The sequence below is a fragment of the Notamacropus eugenii genome, chromosome 1 (genome assembly GCF_028372415.1).
Source record: "Notamacropus eugenii isolate mMacEug1 chromosome 1, mMacEug1.pri_v2, whole genome shotgun sequence".
Classification (NCBI taxonomy): Eukaryota; Metazoa; Chordata; class Mammalia; order Diprotodontia; family Macropodidae; genus Notamacropus; species Notamacropus eugenii.
In genome coordinates this window covers 630,045,176-630,064,121 of record NC_092872.1, presented here as the reverse complement: position 1 = coordinate 630,064,121, position 18,946 = coordinate 630,045,176, and the positions used below count along the sequence as shown (strand labels likewise).

At 39.0% G+C, this 18,946-nt stretch overlaps 1 protein-coding gene across 1 annotated transcript in view; it reads right to left on the bottom strand.

Moving 5' to 3' along the window:
- Positions 1–18,946, bottom strand: part of TACR1 (tachykinin receptor 1) — a 194,664-nt gene that overhangs the window by 15,091 nt on the left and 160,627 nt on the right. The window contains exons 3-4 of the mRNA XM_072635248.1: positions 2,477–2,627; positions 1,426–1,622 (exon numbers count right to left, since the gene is read on the bottom strand). Of these exons, the coding sequence (XP_072491349.1) occupies positions 1,426–1,622; positions 2,477–2,627 (348 nt within the window). The remainder of the gene's footprint in view (positions 1–1,425; positions 1,623–2,476; positions 2,628–18,946) is intronic.

Genomic DNA, 18,946 nt, shown 5'->3' with positions numbered 1-18,946 from the left:
AAGGTGCGTTGCTGTTCTATTTTTGCACTGTTCCAATACTGGGCAGTTTTTTCTGATGTCTAACTCATATCTACCTCCATGGCATTTCCACCTGTTATTGCTAGTTCTGTTCTCTAGGATCAAGCAGAGCTAGTCTAATACCTCTGGCACATCACTACCCTTTTAAACAAAGGCTAATACTCGAATGGGGGCAGGTACATGGTGCAGTGGATAGAGCGTCAGGCTTAAAGTCAGGAAGACTCAAGTTTGTGAGTACAAATCTGGCCTCAGACACTTACTAGCTGTGTAATCCTGGGCAAGTCATTTAACACTGTTTGCCTCAGTTTCTTCATCTGTAAAACAAGCTGGAGATGGAAATGACAAATCTCTCCAGTATCTCTACCTAGAAAACACCAAATGGGTCTGGAGAATCAGACCCAACTGAAACAAAATGACCTAACAACAACAACATACAAAGCTAATCATGGTACTCCTCTCTTTAAGAGGTTTCAGTAGTTGTTGACTCAAGGATAAAATACAAACTCCTTTGCTTGGCATTTAAAGCCCTTCACAGCCTAGCTCTGACTGATGCTTCCAAGGTGATTTCATGTCACTCCCCTGTAGGCAGTAGCAATTCTAGCCAAATGGGCATGCTTGCAGTTGCCCATCGTGACATTCCATGTCCTCTCTCTGCCCTTGGGCTGACCCTTATTCCTGAATTGCTTCCCTCCTTAACTCCACCTCTTTGAATCCCTGGCTACCCTAATGGCTAAGTTTAATCTTCCAAGAGGAACTGTCTGTTTCCCCCAGGTTTCAGTGCTCCTCACTAGGATAACTAATGTTTATTTGGGATATCTTTGCTATTTACTAATCTATGCATTTCTTGCTGTTTCTAGTAGACTGTAAACATAGAGTGTTTTGCTTTTGTCTTCCTACTTGAAATATAGTTGACATTAATAAAAGCTTTTTGAGTGGAACTGAAATGTTTGAAGAGAACCCCTAAGTCCCCCGAAGTCTTGTCTTCTCCAGGTTCCATAGCACAGGTCTCTGATTCCCAGTCTAGTACTCTTCCATACTGCTTTAGACACTTAAGATGACCTTTGACATCCTTAGTTCCACCAATGAAAGTAAGTCCAATGACACGTAGCAGAAAAAGCACCAATCAAGGCAGAAAAGCAATGAAAAAACAAAAAGAAGAGAAAAAAGAAAGGAAATCTGAACATATGAGAAGTAAGGCAAGGAGCAAGAAGGACAGAGGGACAAAGAAGAGGGAAAAAGGTGAGTATGGTAGAAATCTGTGGGCATGGGGATGATAGAAAATAAGGGGTTGAAGACTTTCCTTCAGAATCAAAGTCTTTCTCCTTCTTTCAGTTCCATTTACATTAGATCCACGTGGAGTGGGACAGCAGAGTGGGGAGGAGTAACAGGGAAATCAAAGCACTTTACCTGTCATTGAGGCAACAGTAGATGATGGGGTTGTACATAGTGGAGCTCATGGCCAGCCACATGATGGCCAAGTAGACTTGTTGGATGAACTTCTCCATGTAAATGTCTGGATTGATGTAGGGCAGGAGAAAGAAGATGTGGAAGGGTAGCCAGCAGATGGCAAATGTGCAGACCACTACAATCATCATCTTGACCACCTGCCAAGGAGATAACCATGTATGAAGTAATTGTGGGAAATCTCTCTCTCCCTCCTGTTGTCTCCTTCCTTCTTCTCTAGCTTTCTTCCCCTGATCCATTGTAGGCTCCTATATGGTATAATGATGAGAGCTGACTTTGTACACCTTTATAATGTACAACTTTCCATAAGTTACTTGTAGCTTCACCTCTCCCTTCTCTCTTTTTCCTCAACCCCACTCTAACTCATTCCCACAATGTTACCAAAGTGATTTTCCTAAAGATCAGGTCTGATCATATTGATCAATAATCTTCAATGGCTCCCTATTACCTCCCCAATCAAATAAAAAGTCTTTTCTTAGGCACTTTAAGCTCTGTACAGTTGCCAAGGCTCTTTCTGACCTCTCTAAATGCTATTTCCCTCCACAAACTTTACAAGCAAGTTATACTGGCTGCATTGATGTTCCTTCCATATGACATTCCATCTTCCATTTTTGTCTTTTTAATAGCAGTTCCCTACACCTGGCATCCTATCCCTCCCAGCTTCTGACCTATAGAATACTTGGCTTCTTCTAAGACCCAGATCAAACTCCAACTCCTCCAAGAGTCCTTTCCCAGACTTCCCAGCTACTAAGGCCGTCTCTAACTTTATTTTCCATCTATTCTGTACTTGATTTGTATATATTGATTTCTATATGTTATCTTCATTATAATATAAGCATCCGAGGGCAGGGATTGCCTTTATTCTTTGAATTCTCAGTGACTGGCAAAATGCCTGGCAGATAGTAAGCACTTGATTAATACTGGTGGACTGATTGATTCTTAGCTGCCTGGGCTAACCCTTATAGGAGCTTTGTTTAGGGTTTTAGGAACTTACCTTGCGTTTGGCAGACACTTGCTCATGATAGCGGTCAGAGGAGTCCCCAGGAATTTCACTTGCCCAGAGGGTGATGCCCACCATGGTATATGCATAACCAATCACCAACAGAGGGAGGAAGTAGATCAACACAGTCACACAGATGTGGTACCTGCAGTGAGGGATGGTAATTTGAGTCAAAAGGTAGCTTGGGAAATTTGAAAGGGAAGGTTGAAGTCCACAGGCTGAGGATTGGTGGCTTCTTCCCTGAAAATTTATTATTATTTAATAGGCTTGGGTTTTCAAGGTAAACCCTTTGAAGGTTGATAACCTCCTTGGCAGAGTACCTATCATTCAGGTAGATGATACCTGGTGAGAAATGAGACCCTGGGCTTGGCTTACTCAACCTAATCATTAGTGGGTTTTTTCCTGCAATAGAAAATTGAACACAGATTAATCACCCTACTAAGCTTATTATTATAAAATAACTCCTTATTAAATAAAATTTCCACTTTAACACTTTGACCCCCTGAGTAGCCCTTAGTCCCAACCAACACTATGGCAAAACCTAATGTTCTGTGATGCTTCATCATAGCATAGGAACAATCCTGTTTAAAATTAATTTTTAAAAGGATACAGAAACAAGCACAAGTTGCTAACTTCACTTTTGCTACTAACTTCACTTTTATTAACTTGAACTTAACTAAACCAGCTTTTCTTTTTCTCCTAGAAAACCCTCTACCTCTTCTCATCTTCAGTGTTTTAGAATATGATGAAGCCTTTAGACTCAGCCTATCTACATCCTCTTGCCAAGCCAGTCCTAGTGCAGGCATACAAAGCCCTTGCTGGGTTTTCTCTTGATGACTTCTTCACACTGGTGCTCTGGTTTCTCTCCTTAAAGAAAGCTACTTAACTGATCTTTGGGAAGGCCTTACTTGTATTTTGGATTCTTCTATCTCTATCCTCAAACACTGATACTTAAAAAACAAACTTCCTTTTTCACAAAAATCATTACATATTTGTGCCTCTGATTTATATAAATTCTCTATAAAATTTATAAAATTCTATAAATTTATATAAAATCCATGTTCAAGACCTCAATAATTTCTTCTTATTCAGGAACAAGTTCCTTTAGCAACTACATTTCAATCTCATTTAACTGTAATCCCCCTTTCCTCTATACATGAATGCATGTGGGTACTTGCATGCATGAACACATGCTCATTTTCCTTTCAAAAGACTCACTTATTTGTTAAGCCTTACAACTGAAAAACATTTTGAGGCTCACTCTGGATATGTAAGAACATGTTTATTATTTTTATTACTATCATCAATAACATCTGATGGATATATATGTATATTTGTATATATATGTATATAAATATATATTTATGTATATATATGCGTATGTATCACTTTGTAAAGTTTACAGAGCATTTTACATACATTATCTCATTTGTTCTATATAGCAATCCTATGAGGTAGGTGCTGTTATTATCCCCATTATATAGATAAGGAAACTGAGGCACAGAGAGCTTAAGTGACTTGTCCAGGTCACACAGATGGTAAATGCACTATATGATTTGGAATTTGAACACAGGTCTTTCTCAGTTGAAGTCCAGGATTCTAGCCATTATATCAGGATTCTATAAAGCAGACTGACCAAACGGGATCCTAATTTTACTAAACTGAAAATAAAATTCTACAAATCCTTCCAGTCTCATATCAAGTCTTATCTCTTCTGTGAATCCAACCCCTGCAGCTCTTGCCAGAACTAATCTCTTTTCTTCCTAATGCTACAGGGCACTTACTGACTATAACATACACATTGTTCCTTGATCATGGTGCATCTCGCACTTCCCTACAGGCTATCCCATTCTATTTTCTCATTGAAATGTACAGCTTCATTCTAGTTTTCCCAGGTTCCATGTTTAGCATAAGTGAGAGTTTATATGAAGAAGAACTTGGGGTTTTAAAAAACCACAAGTTAAACATGAATCGCCAGTATCATACAGCAGCCAAAAAAAGTACTAGGATCTTGTTGGGGGGAGAAGGGAGAAGTATTAAGAAAAATGCAGAGTTTTAACTATTTTTTGTTGTTGTTTTACATCAGTTGTGTCTGACTTTTGGGGATCCCATTTAGGATTTCCTTGGCAAAGATACTGGAGTGGTTTGCCATTTCCTACTCCAGCTCATTTTACAGATAAGGAAACTGAGGCAAACAAGGTTAAATGACTTGCCCAGGGTCATACAGCTAGTTAGTGTCTGAGGCTGGATTTGAACTCAGGTCTTACTGCCTCTAGGTCTTGTGTCCTACCCACTGTACCATCTTTCTGCCTGCCTTAACCATATTAGGCATTTAATAAATGTTTGTTCAATTGAACTGAAGAGTATTTACAGTGTGCTGAATGACAATCCCTCTGTACTCTGCTTGGGTCAAACCCATTTGGAATATTATGTTCAGCCCTAAGGGCCAAGTTGTTTTTTTTTTTAATTTTAGACTGAAACATCAGAACACAAGTACAGAATAGAAAAAAAGAAACAAAAACATATCATAAACTTAAATAGTGGAACTTAAATCCAAAGTACGAAAGAAAAAAAGCATGTCGTGTGTGTAGCAGAACATCAGAGAGGATTCAAAGTATGTAACAATAAATTTTCATTTCAAGAAAGTCTGTATGATAAGTAGTACACATTATATTGAGAACTGTCCATCTTTTCTTTGCTTATTTGTAAGGTTTCTTTTGTTCTCTGCTATGCACAGGGCCAAATTTTTTTAAGGGCTTTAACAGGCTTGAGTATATCAAAGATAGTGACTAGTGGGATGAGGGAACTTGAAGCTATGTAGTAGAAATAGGGATGTTTAGCTTGAAGACATAAAGGCGTGTGCGTGTGTGTGTGTCTATGTGTGTGTATGTGCGTGTGTGTGCGTGTGTGTATGAGGGGGTGTAGGCTGTAACTTTCTTTAAGTATCTGAAGGGCAGTCATGTAGAAAAGAGATGTCACTGATTTTGTTTGCTTTCAGAAGGAAGAACTAGAAGCAATGGGTACAAATGATTTGCAGGCAGATTTTATTTTATAGGAGGAAAAATTTTCTCCTGGTTAAAACTGTTCAGAAATGGAATGAGATGCCTCAGGACGTGGCAAATTTGTTATCCCTGGAAATCTTTAGGTGAATGATGGATATGTGTGTATCTTACATATAAGACACATATAAAATGCATAAGATTATATAGATATAGATATATCTATACCTGTATATAAAGTGTTGTGTTAAGCCAGGGATGGGGAACCTATGGCCTCATTTGAGGCCACAGTTTCCCACCTTAGTGTTAAGCACTGGGGGAGATCCAAACCTGAACTTCCAGCTAATCTCCGCTACTCCTATCATTTTTCTTGCTGGTGTTATTATACACAGTCATTAAAGCATGCTTCCATTTCCACATTCAGTTTAAGGGTAACCCTGGGATCTCCAAGGCCATGCCAAAAATGTCTGAGCTCTGTCAGTTCCTCCCAAACTAGAAAAGCTTCAAGCCAAGTGATAATTGACAGTTTTGGAACCTCAGACAAGTAGTGCTGAAAGGGCCTTGAAATCAACCTCATAAATTGTAATGTGAAAATAATAAAAGGAATTATGAAGACCAAGTCAGTTCAGCCAAGAAGAGAATTAATTATTATAGTAGCTCACAGAGGGGAACCGCTAACAATAGTGGTCTGGTAGCTTCCTAGTTTAGCATACTATTCTCAATAATCAGGTACAAAGTTCAGAAGTTGTCTTTAAGAGCGTGCATTTGTTAAATTGTCCCTCCCCTCTAAAATTATGCCTCTGGCTTCCAATCAGGCCCTTTATGGCCTGAGCATCCTCAGAGGACTGGTTTAGCTATGAATGAAGAAACTCATCATCAGAAGACTGGCAAATAAGAGTTGTTTTTTACACCAGCAGCTAATATAATTGTCTGTAAAGGTATCCATTCAATGGAACCAACAAACTTTTATTAAATACTTATTCTGTGTGAAGCACAATGCTGAGCATTGAAGATACAAAGAAAAAAAAAGGAGAAAAAACACAGTTCCTATCCTTAAGGAACTAGAATTCTACTGGAATTGACAGTCTGAGATTTAGAGATAGAAATGACTTCAGAATCCATCTAGGTCAATCTCCTCAGTTTTCACTTAGCTGGTGAAGTAGATAGAGCATTAGACCTAAAGTCAGAGAGGCCTCTGTTTGTATCTTCCCTCAAACACTCACTAGGCAAGTCACTTAGTTTCTCTTGGTTTCAGTTTCTTCATCTGTAACATGGGCATAAAAATAGCATCTGCTTCACACGGTTGTAGTGAAGTTCAAATGACATAAGACATGTAAAGCACGCTGCAAACCTCAAAGCAACTACAAAAATATTCATTCTTTTTATTGCTGAGGAAACTAAGACCCAAGTTCACATAGGTCACCACATCTTCTGACAGCAGGATCTGTGTTTTCTCCACACCAGTTCAAGTCATAGAAGAGTTGTAATCCACACTGATAGAGGGCATGTACACCAAAGACATCACAGCTGTTTTTGGGGGTGGTGTGTGTCATAATGATGACTATAGTAATAATAGAAACATTAATAAAATTATATATTGAAGTAGAAAATGTACGTGAATTTAAGGTTCTTTTTTTCCCTCTTCATTCTAAGTTGTCAAGATAAAATGTACTGTATCTTCTTAAATACAATAGGAACAAGTTTACTATAGGTAGAGGAATTATGTTGATGTCAATCAATCAGCAAACATTGTTTAAGTGCCGCTATCTTCAAGATTCTGTGCTCCATTCTTCATGTAGAAATACAAGTCCTTCCTCTCAAGAAGCCTCCATATCAATAGGAGTTTACCTTCTAATCACATAGTAAGGGTTAGTAGTTAAGAGTAATATCCCTAAAGACTCCTGAGAGCAGAATTTTTCTTATATTATTCTTACCTGTATCATTAAAGCAGTTCTAAGCCTCTTCTCTCCCCTGATAATGATATATTAGCCTAGTTCAAATACTAATTGGACCCACTTATTAAAAGTTAGATGTTGACTCTCCAGTGGAGTTCCAATATTCTGTCTTTCGCTTCGTGGTATTTAACGATTTTATCAGTGACTTTGATAAAGGCATATATGATGTGATTATAAAATTTGCAGATGACATAAAGCTGGTAGGGATAGCAAACACACAAGAGAGAGCATCAGATTTCAAATAGCCCTTGACTGTCTAGAGCATTTAGATATTAATTTTCTTGAGGCCACCATTTCTCATCTTGTACCCCTAAGGTTTAGCACAGATACTTGGTCAATGCTTGTTCACAGGATTATAGAATTCCAGAGCTGGTAGGAACCTCCCAAGTCATTAATCCAATGGGTCATCCAACCTGAATGAAAATCTCCACTACAACACAATCATCATGGGCTTATCCACTTTTTGCTTGAAAACCTTCACTACCTCCTAAAGCGGACAATTTCCATTTTTGGCTGAAGCTTTGTGAAGCCAGGCTACAAAAATCATCCAACCTGTAAACATTAAGATAGGAGTCTTTGTCTCAAAGTTGCTTGGAGAACCAATATGTTGGATGACAGAGTAAGAACTGTCTAATTGTTAGGAAGATTTTCCTTAAATGAAATCTAAATTTCCTTCCTTGCCTCTTTCATCCATTGATCCTAGCTCTGCTCTTGGGAAGCAACTAGAACAAACCTAATACCTTTTCTTGGTGCTAGACTTTCAAATGCTTCAACAAAACTACCATGGGTGCCCCCTTGCCTCTCCTGCCCAAGGGAAGTTTTTTTTCCTTCTTTGGGCTGAATAGCTTCAGTTTCTTTATACAGCATGAATTCATTGGACTCTACCATTCTGATTGCCCTTTGTGAAAAGTCCTTTAGTTTATTATTATGTTCTTCTGAAAATTCAGCATTGAGAAATCTCTAGATTTGCTCTTACCAAGGCAGAGAATAGTGAGATCATCACTGCATTAGTTCTGGACTCTATAGTTCTCTTAACACTATTTGGACTCTTTTGGCTGCCATGTCACGTTGTTGACTCGCTCTGAAATTGTAGTCCATAAACAAACTGTCATCTAGCCATCTGATGAAGTTGCTTATTTGAAGCTAGGTTTAAAGTGTTGCATTTATCTCTATTAAAGTTCATCATAATTTATCCCAATGTTCTAGCCTGTCAAGATCTTTTTTGACTCTTGGTTGTCCTCCAGTGTGTCCACTATCTTTCCAGTCCTGTGCCATCTATACATTTGATCAACATGCCATCTATGTCTTTAATCCTTGACAAAAACATTAAATAGCATAGAGTCAAGCTGAGATCATCAGGGTATTTTACTGGAGACCTCCTAGAGCAGTAGAGTAGAAAGAACACTGTATTTGGAATCAGAAGTTCCTGCTTTACTACTATCTACCTCGATAACCTTGGGTAGGGTGTAGTTGGCCTCTCTAAGCCTGGGTTTTCTTATCTGCAAAATGAAAAAGTTGGACCTGATGCCCTCTCAGGCTCCTTCAAGTTTTACATATGTGATCCTATAATCCTAACTTTGGCATTGACCTATTAATGATAAATTTTTGTGACTAGTCATTCAATAAGTTCAGATTAACTTTACTGTACTGTCATCTGGCTCATATTCCTCTATATTTTCTACAAGAACAACAAGATGTTGCCAAAAGCTTTGCTTAAAATCTAGGTAAACTCTATCTATAACATCCCCCTAATCCACTGACTTGGACTGATTTAAAGATCCAAATCTTCCTTGTGTACAAACTTGAAATGTCATACACAACTCTGGCTGCTGTCACAAAGACACAATAGGAAAAAGTCCTGAGAAGGATGACTAAAATGATTAAGGGGTGAAACAGCTGCCTTACGGAGCCAGGCTACAAAAATCATTCAGCCCGAAAATATGAAGACTGGCAATCTTTGTCCCAAGGGAGTCCAGAGAAACAATATGTTAGAAGGCTGTCAGGATTCTGAAATATCTCGACAAACTAGAAGAAGTCAAAACCAAGCCAATGAAATATTATAGGGAGGAAGGTAAAGAATGACACTTGAATTAAACAAACAAACAAAAAAAAACCAGCTGCACCAGCGCATGGGTGAAGGAGGTGGTGGAGCCAGGGGAGGAGGTATTTTAAAAAGCAGCCAAAAAATTTTATATAAAAAAGACCAGGAAATTCCAGAATGGGCTAGAATGAATTCTTTTTCCACTATAAGAGTCTTTGATTATGTCCTTTGGGAAGATGACTTTAGCAGCTGTTTGAAAGGTGGACTGGAAAGGACAGAGACTGAAAGTAATAAGGGAGAACAGTTAGGGGACTTTTAGAATAAAGGGGTAGAGAGGGAATGAGGAGCAGAGGTAGAGCTTAGAAAGAAGGCACATTTTACCAGTCAATCTCTCCATCCCCTTTGTAAGCAGCTCATGTGGTCTGGCACAGGAACAGGATAGGTATGCTGAATACTGTACTTGCAGCGCTAAGTCCTGTCCTCTCCTATTCCTTTAATGCCCTAATGCTCACTAATCCAGGGATTTTCTCTTTATTACTTGTTCTCCCCTCATTGTTCAAGCATCCAACATTCCACTTTCTGAATTCGCTCAGCATTAAGGCCAAACTGGGAGGCTTATGGATGGAGGAACTTGCTGAGAGCTGCCAACATATAATAATGAATGGGTACCAAAAGCACTGGGACTGGGGCTGGTCAAACTCTTCCTCAGGACCAGAAAAAAGACAGAATGACTGCTAGGAAAACTACAAAAGCACAGTCCCAATGGATGACTCTTATTACCCTAGTTCAAATATTTCTTTCCATATTTTATAGAACCCTTCTTGGGCTTTTCTGAGTCTGACTTGTGGTATCAGCCCACCAGTACTAATCACTTATCAAGCATCTCTATATGCTTGCTATTCATGATAGTGGTGCTGGGTATAAAAGAACAAAAACAAAATAGTCTCTGCCCTCAGGGAGTTTACATTCTATAGCAGGAGACAACCTGTACCCATACAAGTATATACTAAATGAATGCAAAGGAATTTTGGGGGGGATAGAAATGGGAAGAGGCTAGGCACTCACATCTGAGGAGATTAGAAACAGCTTTTTCATAATATAGGCTTTTACAGAGAGCTATTCATCATTTGATGCAATGGACCTTTTTTTAAAAAAATTTATTTATTTTTAGTTTTCAGCATTCATTTCCACAAGATTTTGAGTTCCCAATTTTCTCCCCATCTTTCCCTTCCGCCCACCCCAAGATATCATGCATTCTGATTCCTCTTCCTCCACTCTGCCCTCCCTTCTATCATGCCTCTCTCTTCCCTCATCCCCCTCCCTTCTATTTTCTTGTAGGGCAAAACCTATTTCTGTACGCCGTATAATGGTCCTTATACAAGGATACTTATATTGGTAGTTGATTTTAGTTCTCAGAACTGTTTGAAAGTTGAAATATCTTAAATTCTTAAAATTTCTATAGGCAGAGATTGGGAGTTGAATTGGAATGAAGGCATGTCAGGCCCAGGGCAGGCGGGAAATAGCAAATGCATTATAGGCTGCTTTCAGAAAGTACAGAGGAATTCCTAAGTCATCTGGCCCAAAAGATGAAGGAACAGACATGTTTTTCCCAATCCTCGCAACCTCTCAAACCTCTTTAAAATAGAAATTATGTGCAATTCTAAGAACTAGCAGCAGAGAGGACTCATTGTGAACTCTTTTTGAGTTCACTCAGCATATTCTTCTTTGTCACTCACTATGCCCGGCATCAGAGCTTCATAAGATGACCTATGGGCTTGTAGCAAGATTCAACTCTACATCCTCCAGTGACATGGAAAACCAAAAGGCATAGACATGTTCAGTGTAGTACAGCAAAACAATAGCATTCTGTGCTGCAACAAAGCTCAACCAGAGAACTGAGGGACAGAAAGAACTGGGGCAAGACACAGGTGTGTGGTGATGTGGCAAACCACTAAGCTTAAGGGAAAGAGATCAACATCCAGTTGGGCCAGTTCTGTTCCCCCCAGATGTTTCTTGGGGCACACAAGGAAATTAGTGAACTTTGAGTTGTCCAACATGGACAGGAAGCTGAGATGTCTAGCCCCAAGGAAGCCTATACTCAAAAGGGAAGGAGTCAGAAAGATCTATATGGGAAAAGAAGACTAAAATTACCGAAAATCTAAGAAGGAAGAAAACTCAATTAAATGTATTAGCAGATACAAATACACCAACAAGAATAACAGTAATAATAGATAGGCATATGGCCTCTAGATCAGGTAAAAGAATTCATTCGTTTGTGAATGAATTTTGTAAGCAAAGAGAAATGAATCAATACCTGATGAGGCATAAGACTGTGGATTCCTAAGGAAGCATGAAACCACAGGAGGGCGTTCCTAAATGGTTTAAAAGAGAAATGAGAATCATGAAAGCAGAATTTATGATCTGTACAACAGAAATAATTGGCAGAATAGGAAAACTTGAATCCATATTGATGAAACAAGAAGATAATTGAATGGGAATTCAAATACAGAGACTTGAAGGATAATCTAGAAGGAGAGAAGCTAAAAGCACTAATATAAAAATAAAACATGGTTTTCATGAAACAAAACATTGATCTTGAAGACAGTATGCTTAGAAATGACTTAAGGATTATAGATCTCCCAGAAGAGACTAGGTTTTTTGTAAGTAGTCAAGCAATGTCCCTGAAAAGTCATAGTGTAGGAAATAGTACAGAAAAATTACCTAGAACTTCCAAACACAAAAAACAAAGTGTCAGTGTTAAGAATCCACAAATCACACCTCCAGAATAAACCTTATGCTGCAAACTCCAAGACAAGTAGTGGTTAAAATGGGCAATTCCACTACCAAACAACAAATTCTTCAAAATGCTTTCAAATACAAAATAAAATTCTCCAAAATACCTTCAAATATAAAATAAAATAAAGGAAATTTGAATAACACAAGAACATTCTGTACTCATCAAAACAGTGGGGAATGAAATAATGTGTTCCAAGAGTAAAGGAATTCAAGATGCAACTCATTGTAGTCTATTGTGTAAACCTGGACATTCATTACAAAAGAAGTCTTTAAAGATATTTCTAGAAAGAAAAGCAGACCCAAGGAAATTATTTGTCTTTCAAACACGTCAAACTACAGATATACAAGAAAAGTAACGAAATACAGTGACTCAAAACAACAATAACAAAGTGACAGCAGAACGAACATTAAGAAATTTCTTTCTAAATACACACAAGGAGACAAGGGCAAAAAGAGAAATCAGATAGAAGCCACAGTGGAGCAACAGATTTGAAACATCATGGACTAAACCTCAGACACCCTGTCTAAAGGTGAAGCAATGCTTATCATGAGACCAAATTAAAGAAAGAGAGGGTTCATAAAAAGGGGGAGGGGAGGAAGAAGACAGGAATGGTCAAAGTCAAAGGCTAGCAATGAAGGCAAACTAACTCCTGTAGTGTCTCAGAAAGAAGAGAGCCTACACACAGGAAAATGGGTAAAGAGGCAAAGGTAGGGATTGAAAAAGGGAAACAGAAGGGGGTGACCTTGTTTCAGTGATGGGAGATGAAATCAATGATGAATTGTGTGTGTCCTTCGTTGTTGAAGGCCATGCCATCAAAGAAATGATGACATGACTTGCATCTGACTTTGTCTTGAGTGAAGGAGGGCTGTGCAGGTTACCAGCCTCACTTCTCCTCCAGAGCCATCTGAATCCAGAGACCTGATATTCCTCAGAAGGAATGATGAATACTCCCATGGGGGAAAAGAGATATTTTATAAAGGGTGATTGGGATCTTATAATGCTTATAATCCACAGGGATTTGGAATTTAGAGATAATACTTATCCTGCTTCAAAAAAAGGGGAATCAAACCTCTAGGGTCTCTTAAAAATGGCCTCCTGTCCTGCACAACTTCCTTCAACTTCTAGAGTGATGAATGCAGAATGCAAGAAGGGACAGAAGAGAGTAAGATTCATGTAAGTTCTAAAATATCACAAGCTTTATGTGATGGTACACCTTGCTACCAGAGGGCTTGAGGTTGGTGAATCTTTTGAGCTTAGGAGTTCTGAACTGCAGTGGGTTAAACTGATCAGATATCCACACTAAGTCTGTCATGTACCCACAAACAGCCTAGAAGGGTTGGAGGTTCCCCAGACACTAAGTTGCCTGGGGAAGGGTGGAGTGGCCTGGATTAGAAACAGAACAGGCTAAGACTTCCATTGCCAGTCATTGGTGGGGTTAGGTTTGTGAGGAGCCTTCACACTTCTAGACTGAGATAGAGAGAGACAGTATTACAAACCAAACAAATCATCACACATCAAAGAAGAGATATGAACAGTTAACTCCTCTGAACTCCTTTCCAAAGGTGGGGGCCCATAGGTATGGAACCCTGCATATGTCAGATTTTTTAAAAGTGTTGTATGGTTTTACTGACTTTTTTTTCTGCTCTACCTCTTAAAAAAACACTTTCATTTATAAGTGATGCCTTTGTTGAAATGGAAGGAGGAAGAGAGAGGGAAATAGTGGTGGGATGTAAATAAAAGAGCAATAAATCTATTGGAATTTTTTTGAAATCACAGTTTGCTTAATCATAAATATTTTTATGTATGCTATTTTTTTCAATAATTGTTGAACTGAGAAAGTCCTGTGGACCAGAACCACATGTTAAAAGAACCAGAGGAAGATCTCTAGCTCACTAAATGGGTTCTTTATAATGGGGGTGGTTTCCAGAAAGTCATTGACTAGAAGAACACAAGGGTTACAATGCCTATTGATGAAGTGACTACTCATATCAAAGAGATTATGGGTCCCTCTAATCATCTGTCCTGGATTATCTAATCATAGAAGGGAAGAACTGTATAGAAGAAAGAGGAAGAACCATTAGAGAGGGAGAGATTGATCAAAGATACAAGGAACAGAAAAGATTACTGATGAAACAAGTTCCCAGAGGAAATGAAAGCAAAGGGGATCATGGGCTTGGGTGGAAGCATTAACCTTGAGGAGGTAGGATAGAAGAGGGAGAGGATAGGTGAAGATGTAGAGACATTTTGAGATGGAAAAGCAGAAGGTAAGGAAATTCATGCTACACAGAGATTTCAGTAAAGCACGAATAAGACATCTGCTAAAGGAGAGAGAGTGAAGATGGGGTTGAAGACTCAACAAAGAATAGAAGAATATTTAGGTAGCATGAGGCATGGAGAGTGCCCCTTCAATGGAGCTCCTTCAATGGAAGTCATATCACCATTTCATGGATATTATAGAATGGATCTCTGCTCAACCAAAGGTTAGACTACATTGCTTCTCTTCCTCTTTCTATCTGAACTAGGCCTTTAGTCTCTGGACTTTTTTGTCTAGTTTCATGCCCATTCCACTACTTCCCAGTTATCTCCAAGGCATGTTGCCTGCATTCTAACCTCCTCCTCCTCCCATTACAACTTGGACTCCCCTCTCTTTACTAATTCTCTTCCCCCATCCCTTTCTGAGTCTACCTCTTTTTTAAATGTTTTCTTTCCCTATTAAACAGTAAGCTTCTTAAGGTCAGGGACTGTTTCACTTGCCTATTTTTCTATTCACAGCTGATTAACATGGTTCCTGGAATACAATAAGTGATCAATAAATGCCTTCTTCATTTTTCCATTCTGAGATCCCTTCCAGCTGTGAAGTTGTCAGCTAGGATTGAATAACAACTCCAGGGAGCACTGAGAAACTAGTGAATGAATTTATAGGGCATCCACTTGAGCCAAGGATAGGCTCAGAATTTTAAAAAGCTACATTTGGCAGCTCAATGGAGAATGGATTAGAATAAGAAGAGACATTAACATAGGCAGACCTACCATAGGCTAAGCATAAGTTGAATAGGACCTGTTATGGGGTGGTGGCAATATCAGAGGAGAGAAGGGGACTTATTTGAGTGATGTTGCAAAATGAAATAAGCAAGTCTTGGTGACAGACTGGATATGAAGGGTGAGGTTGACATCTAGGTTGCAATTAAAAGGGCCTGGAAATTTGGTGGTGTCCTCAATAATAAGAGGGATGTTTGGATAAGAGAAGGAAGGTTTAGGGAGAAAGATAAGTTCAATTTAGGACATGTTGAGATTAAAATGTTTATTGGACATGTAGTTTGAGATGTCTGAAAGACAGTTGGAGATTAAAACTACAAGTCAACAGATAAGTTAGAGCAGGATAGGTAGATTTGAGAGTCATCAGCATAGAAATGATAATCTGTCTGTGTTCATCCTTAGTTTTCAGAGAAGACCATGACATCAGAGAAATGATGACATGACTTGCACTTGACTTTGTTTTGAGTGAGGGAGAGCTGTGCAAGGTCACCAGGCTCACTTCCCCTCCTGGGTCATCTGGATGCAGTGACCAGATATTCATCAGGATGACTGGAGGAGGCCCAGGATACACTGGGAGACCTTGGCCTACCCACTTAGAGTGAGGTAATGATCAATTTCATGGGAACTGATAAGTTCACCAAGTATAGTATCATATCAAAGGAGAAGAAAAGAGGGTCCAGGACCCTTTGAGCTACCTAGTACTGGAGGGCACAATCCAGATGAGGATTGATTAAAGGAAATGGAGAAGCAGTAAGATACATAGGAGGAGAACCAGAAGAGAATGATATCTATAAAACATCAAGAAGAGGGTGATCAACAGTGTCAAAGGCTACAAAGAAGTGAGGAAAATGTGAACTGAGAAAAGGCCATTGGATCATTGATAGTTTTGGAGAGAGCAATTTTGGGGCAATGATATAGTTGAATGCCAGATTGCAAGTGATTAAGAAGACAGTGAGGGGACAGAAAGTGGAGGAATCAAAAGCAAGAAGAAATATAGGATGATAGCAGGGATGGAAGGATCTGGTTTTTGAGGATGGGGGAGATATGGTCATGTTTGTAGGCTGTAGGGAGGGAACCAGTAGACAGAGAGAGACTGGGGATAAGTGATAGAGTGGGGAAGACAGAGCAGGCTGTCTGTTGGAGGAGACAGGATAGAATGGGATCACCTGTGCAGGTGGTGGGTTGGCCTTAATAAGGACTAAGGTCATGTCTTTGTATGAAACAGGAGTGAGCAAGACAGTGGCAGAAAGTATCTGAGTGATATGAGATGAGGAAAAGGAGAGAAGAGGGAGCTCGTGGGGAATGAACCATTTTCTCCCCATAAAATATGAGACAAAGTTCTCAGATGAGAGGGTGGGGGGAGGGGAAGCTATGAGAAGTCCAAAGGTTTGGAAAAACCATTGTAGAAAGGGGGATGGTAAAATGATAAGTGATGCATGGTAGGATTGCCCAGTAGCAACGATGGCCCATTTGAGGTTATGGAACACAAATTTATAGTGGACCCTATCGGAACATTTGCATGATTTTGTTCGCCCTTTGTTCATCAGCATGTATAATAAGGTGAAAGTGGCAGATGGTAGAAGTAATCCAAAGTTCAGACTTGGCTGAGTAAAACAAGCGATATGATGGGGGGTAGGGTGGGCAGGGATTTAAGAGAAGACAGTGTAGAGTTGAGCCAGTTGACCAAAGGGCCAGGATGAGGAAAAGAGTTGAGAGTGGCTAGTGCAGGGGCCTGGGAGAGAACTGAGGTGTTGAAGGATTAGAGGTCACAACATGAATGAAGAGGAGGGTTCGGTAAGGGAAGGCAGAGGAAGATGTGGAAAGCCAATAGATTATTGTCAAGGGGATTTTGGAATTTTTGAATATAGAAATGTGTATTTGTAGGTGATGGCAAGATCAAGGGTATGACCAATGTTTGTGTGTGGCTGAGGTGGAGTTGAGGAGTGGGTCATCAGAAGTAAGTAGGTTGAGAAACTGAGTGATTAGGATGTTTGAGGGATAGTCTACATGTGTGCTGGAGTCTCTTATTATGAGGGTAGGAGTTGGAGAGGAGAGAAAAATTGTGTACCAGGTACTGAGCTCATTGAGGAAGGAAGAGGCCTATAGACAAAAGCTACCAGGATTTTGATTGGTTGGTAGATATGGTTTGACTGAATCACAAAGAAAGAGAGGTTATTGAGTAATGAAGATGCAGAGAAAGTGGCAATAGGGAACAAGGGGTATTCTAACACTCTCATCTTGACTAATGAAGTGAGGTGAATGAATTAAAATGCAGTCATTTCTAGAAAGGATGTTCAGAGAGTCTGTGTCATTAGGAGGGAAGCCATCAGAATTCCATTGGGTAAAAGGCAAAGGATGAGAGAAAATGCTTTAGGAAATTTAAATCTATGGTTATCTTTTAAACACATATTCCAGGGACACCTCTGCTGTCCCATTTCTATCAGCATTGGGGAAAAAAATCTTCTAAAGACTACGGGGCAAATGCCTTTGCCATAAGTCTTAGTACCAGGAAGAGTAGAGCTCAGACCTTTTTTATAAAGATCAGTTCAATTAACACTTTAAGCTATAACATGTAAAAGAAAATATTAGAGATCAAAGGAAATTGGATATAATGTACTAATGAAGTAAGGGCACAAACTTAATTATATTAGCATCTGGAAATGACAAGAAGAGACTAAAAATAGAATCAGGCAATGTATTCGGTAAAATGATACTGTAGTTTTATGATGATATAAAAAAGACATTGGAGGGAAATCAAAGGGAATTATAGAAGCTCAGAGTAGGAAGGGATCCACAGATGTTATCTAGTTCAATATAAAATCCCTCTCTACCACATCCTGGATAAAATGCTCATGCAACCTTTGACTGAAGACCTCCCCTGGTAGGGAACTCACTACCTGACCAAGCAGTATTTTTCCCCTCCCTTCCATCTTGGGGCAATTCCAATTGTTAGGAATTTTTTATTTATATTGAATCACTGAAACTATAACTTTGACACTACATCCTAATGGGTCCTTCAACTCACAGCTCTCTGGAGTTTTCTGCTCTACAGAGACATCATCAAGAGCTCAAGGGTCCATTTTTTTTTTTGCCTTTCCCCACCTCCAACTAACTTGAGAAAACAAGATAAGGTAATTTTATTTTTTCTCTTTTTAACAGAAATTCTTAATGTGGGAGTCAATGCCCTTTAAAAAATTCAATTTTGAATACAATTGATTTCCTTTGTAATCCTATGTATTTATTTTTTGTAATTAAAAACATCCTTTTGAGAAGGGTTCCATAGCCTTCACTAGCTTTCCAAAAGAGTCCATTATCCAAAAAAAAGATTAAGAACCTATGCTTTGTAAAATCTTCCTCAACACAGTCATTCAATCTCTGCTTGAAGACTGAAGGAACTCCACTCATTCTGAGAGAGCCCATTTTACTTTTGGGTAGTTCTAATTATTAGGAAGAGTTTCCTTACCAAAAATATCTGCCCCTTTACTACTTCCATGTATCATTCTAAATCTTCTCTATGTCCAAGCAGAAGAATTTTAATTAATCTCTTTTTTTTACTTAATAACCTCTCAAATTCTTGAAGAAGGTTCCACCTTAGTCTTATCCTCTTTAAGTTATACACCCCTAGTTTATTCTACT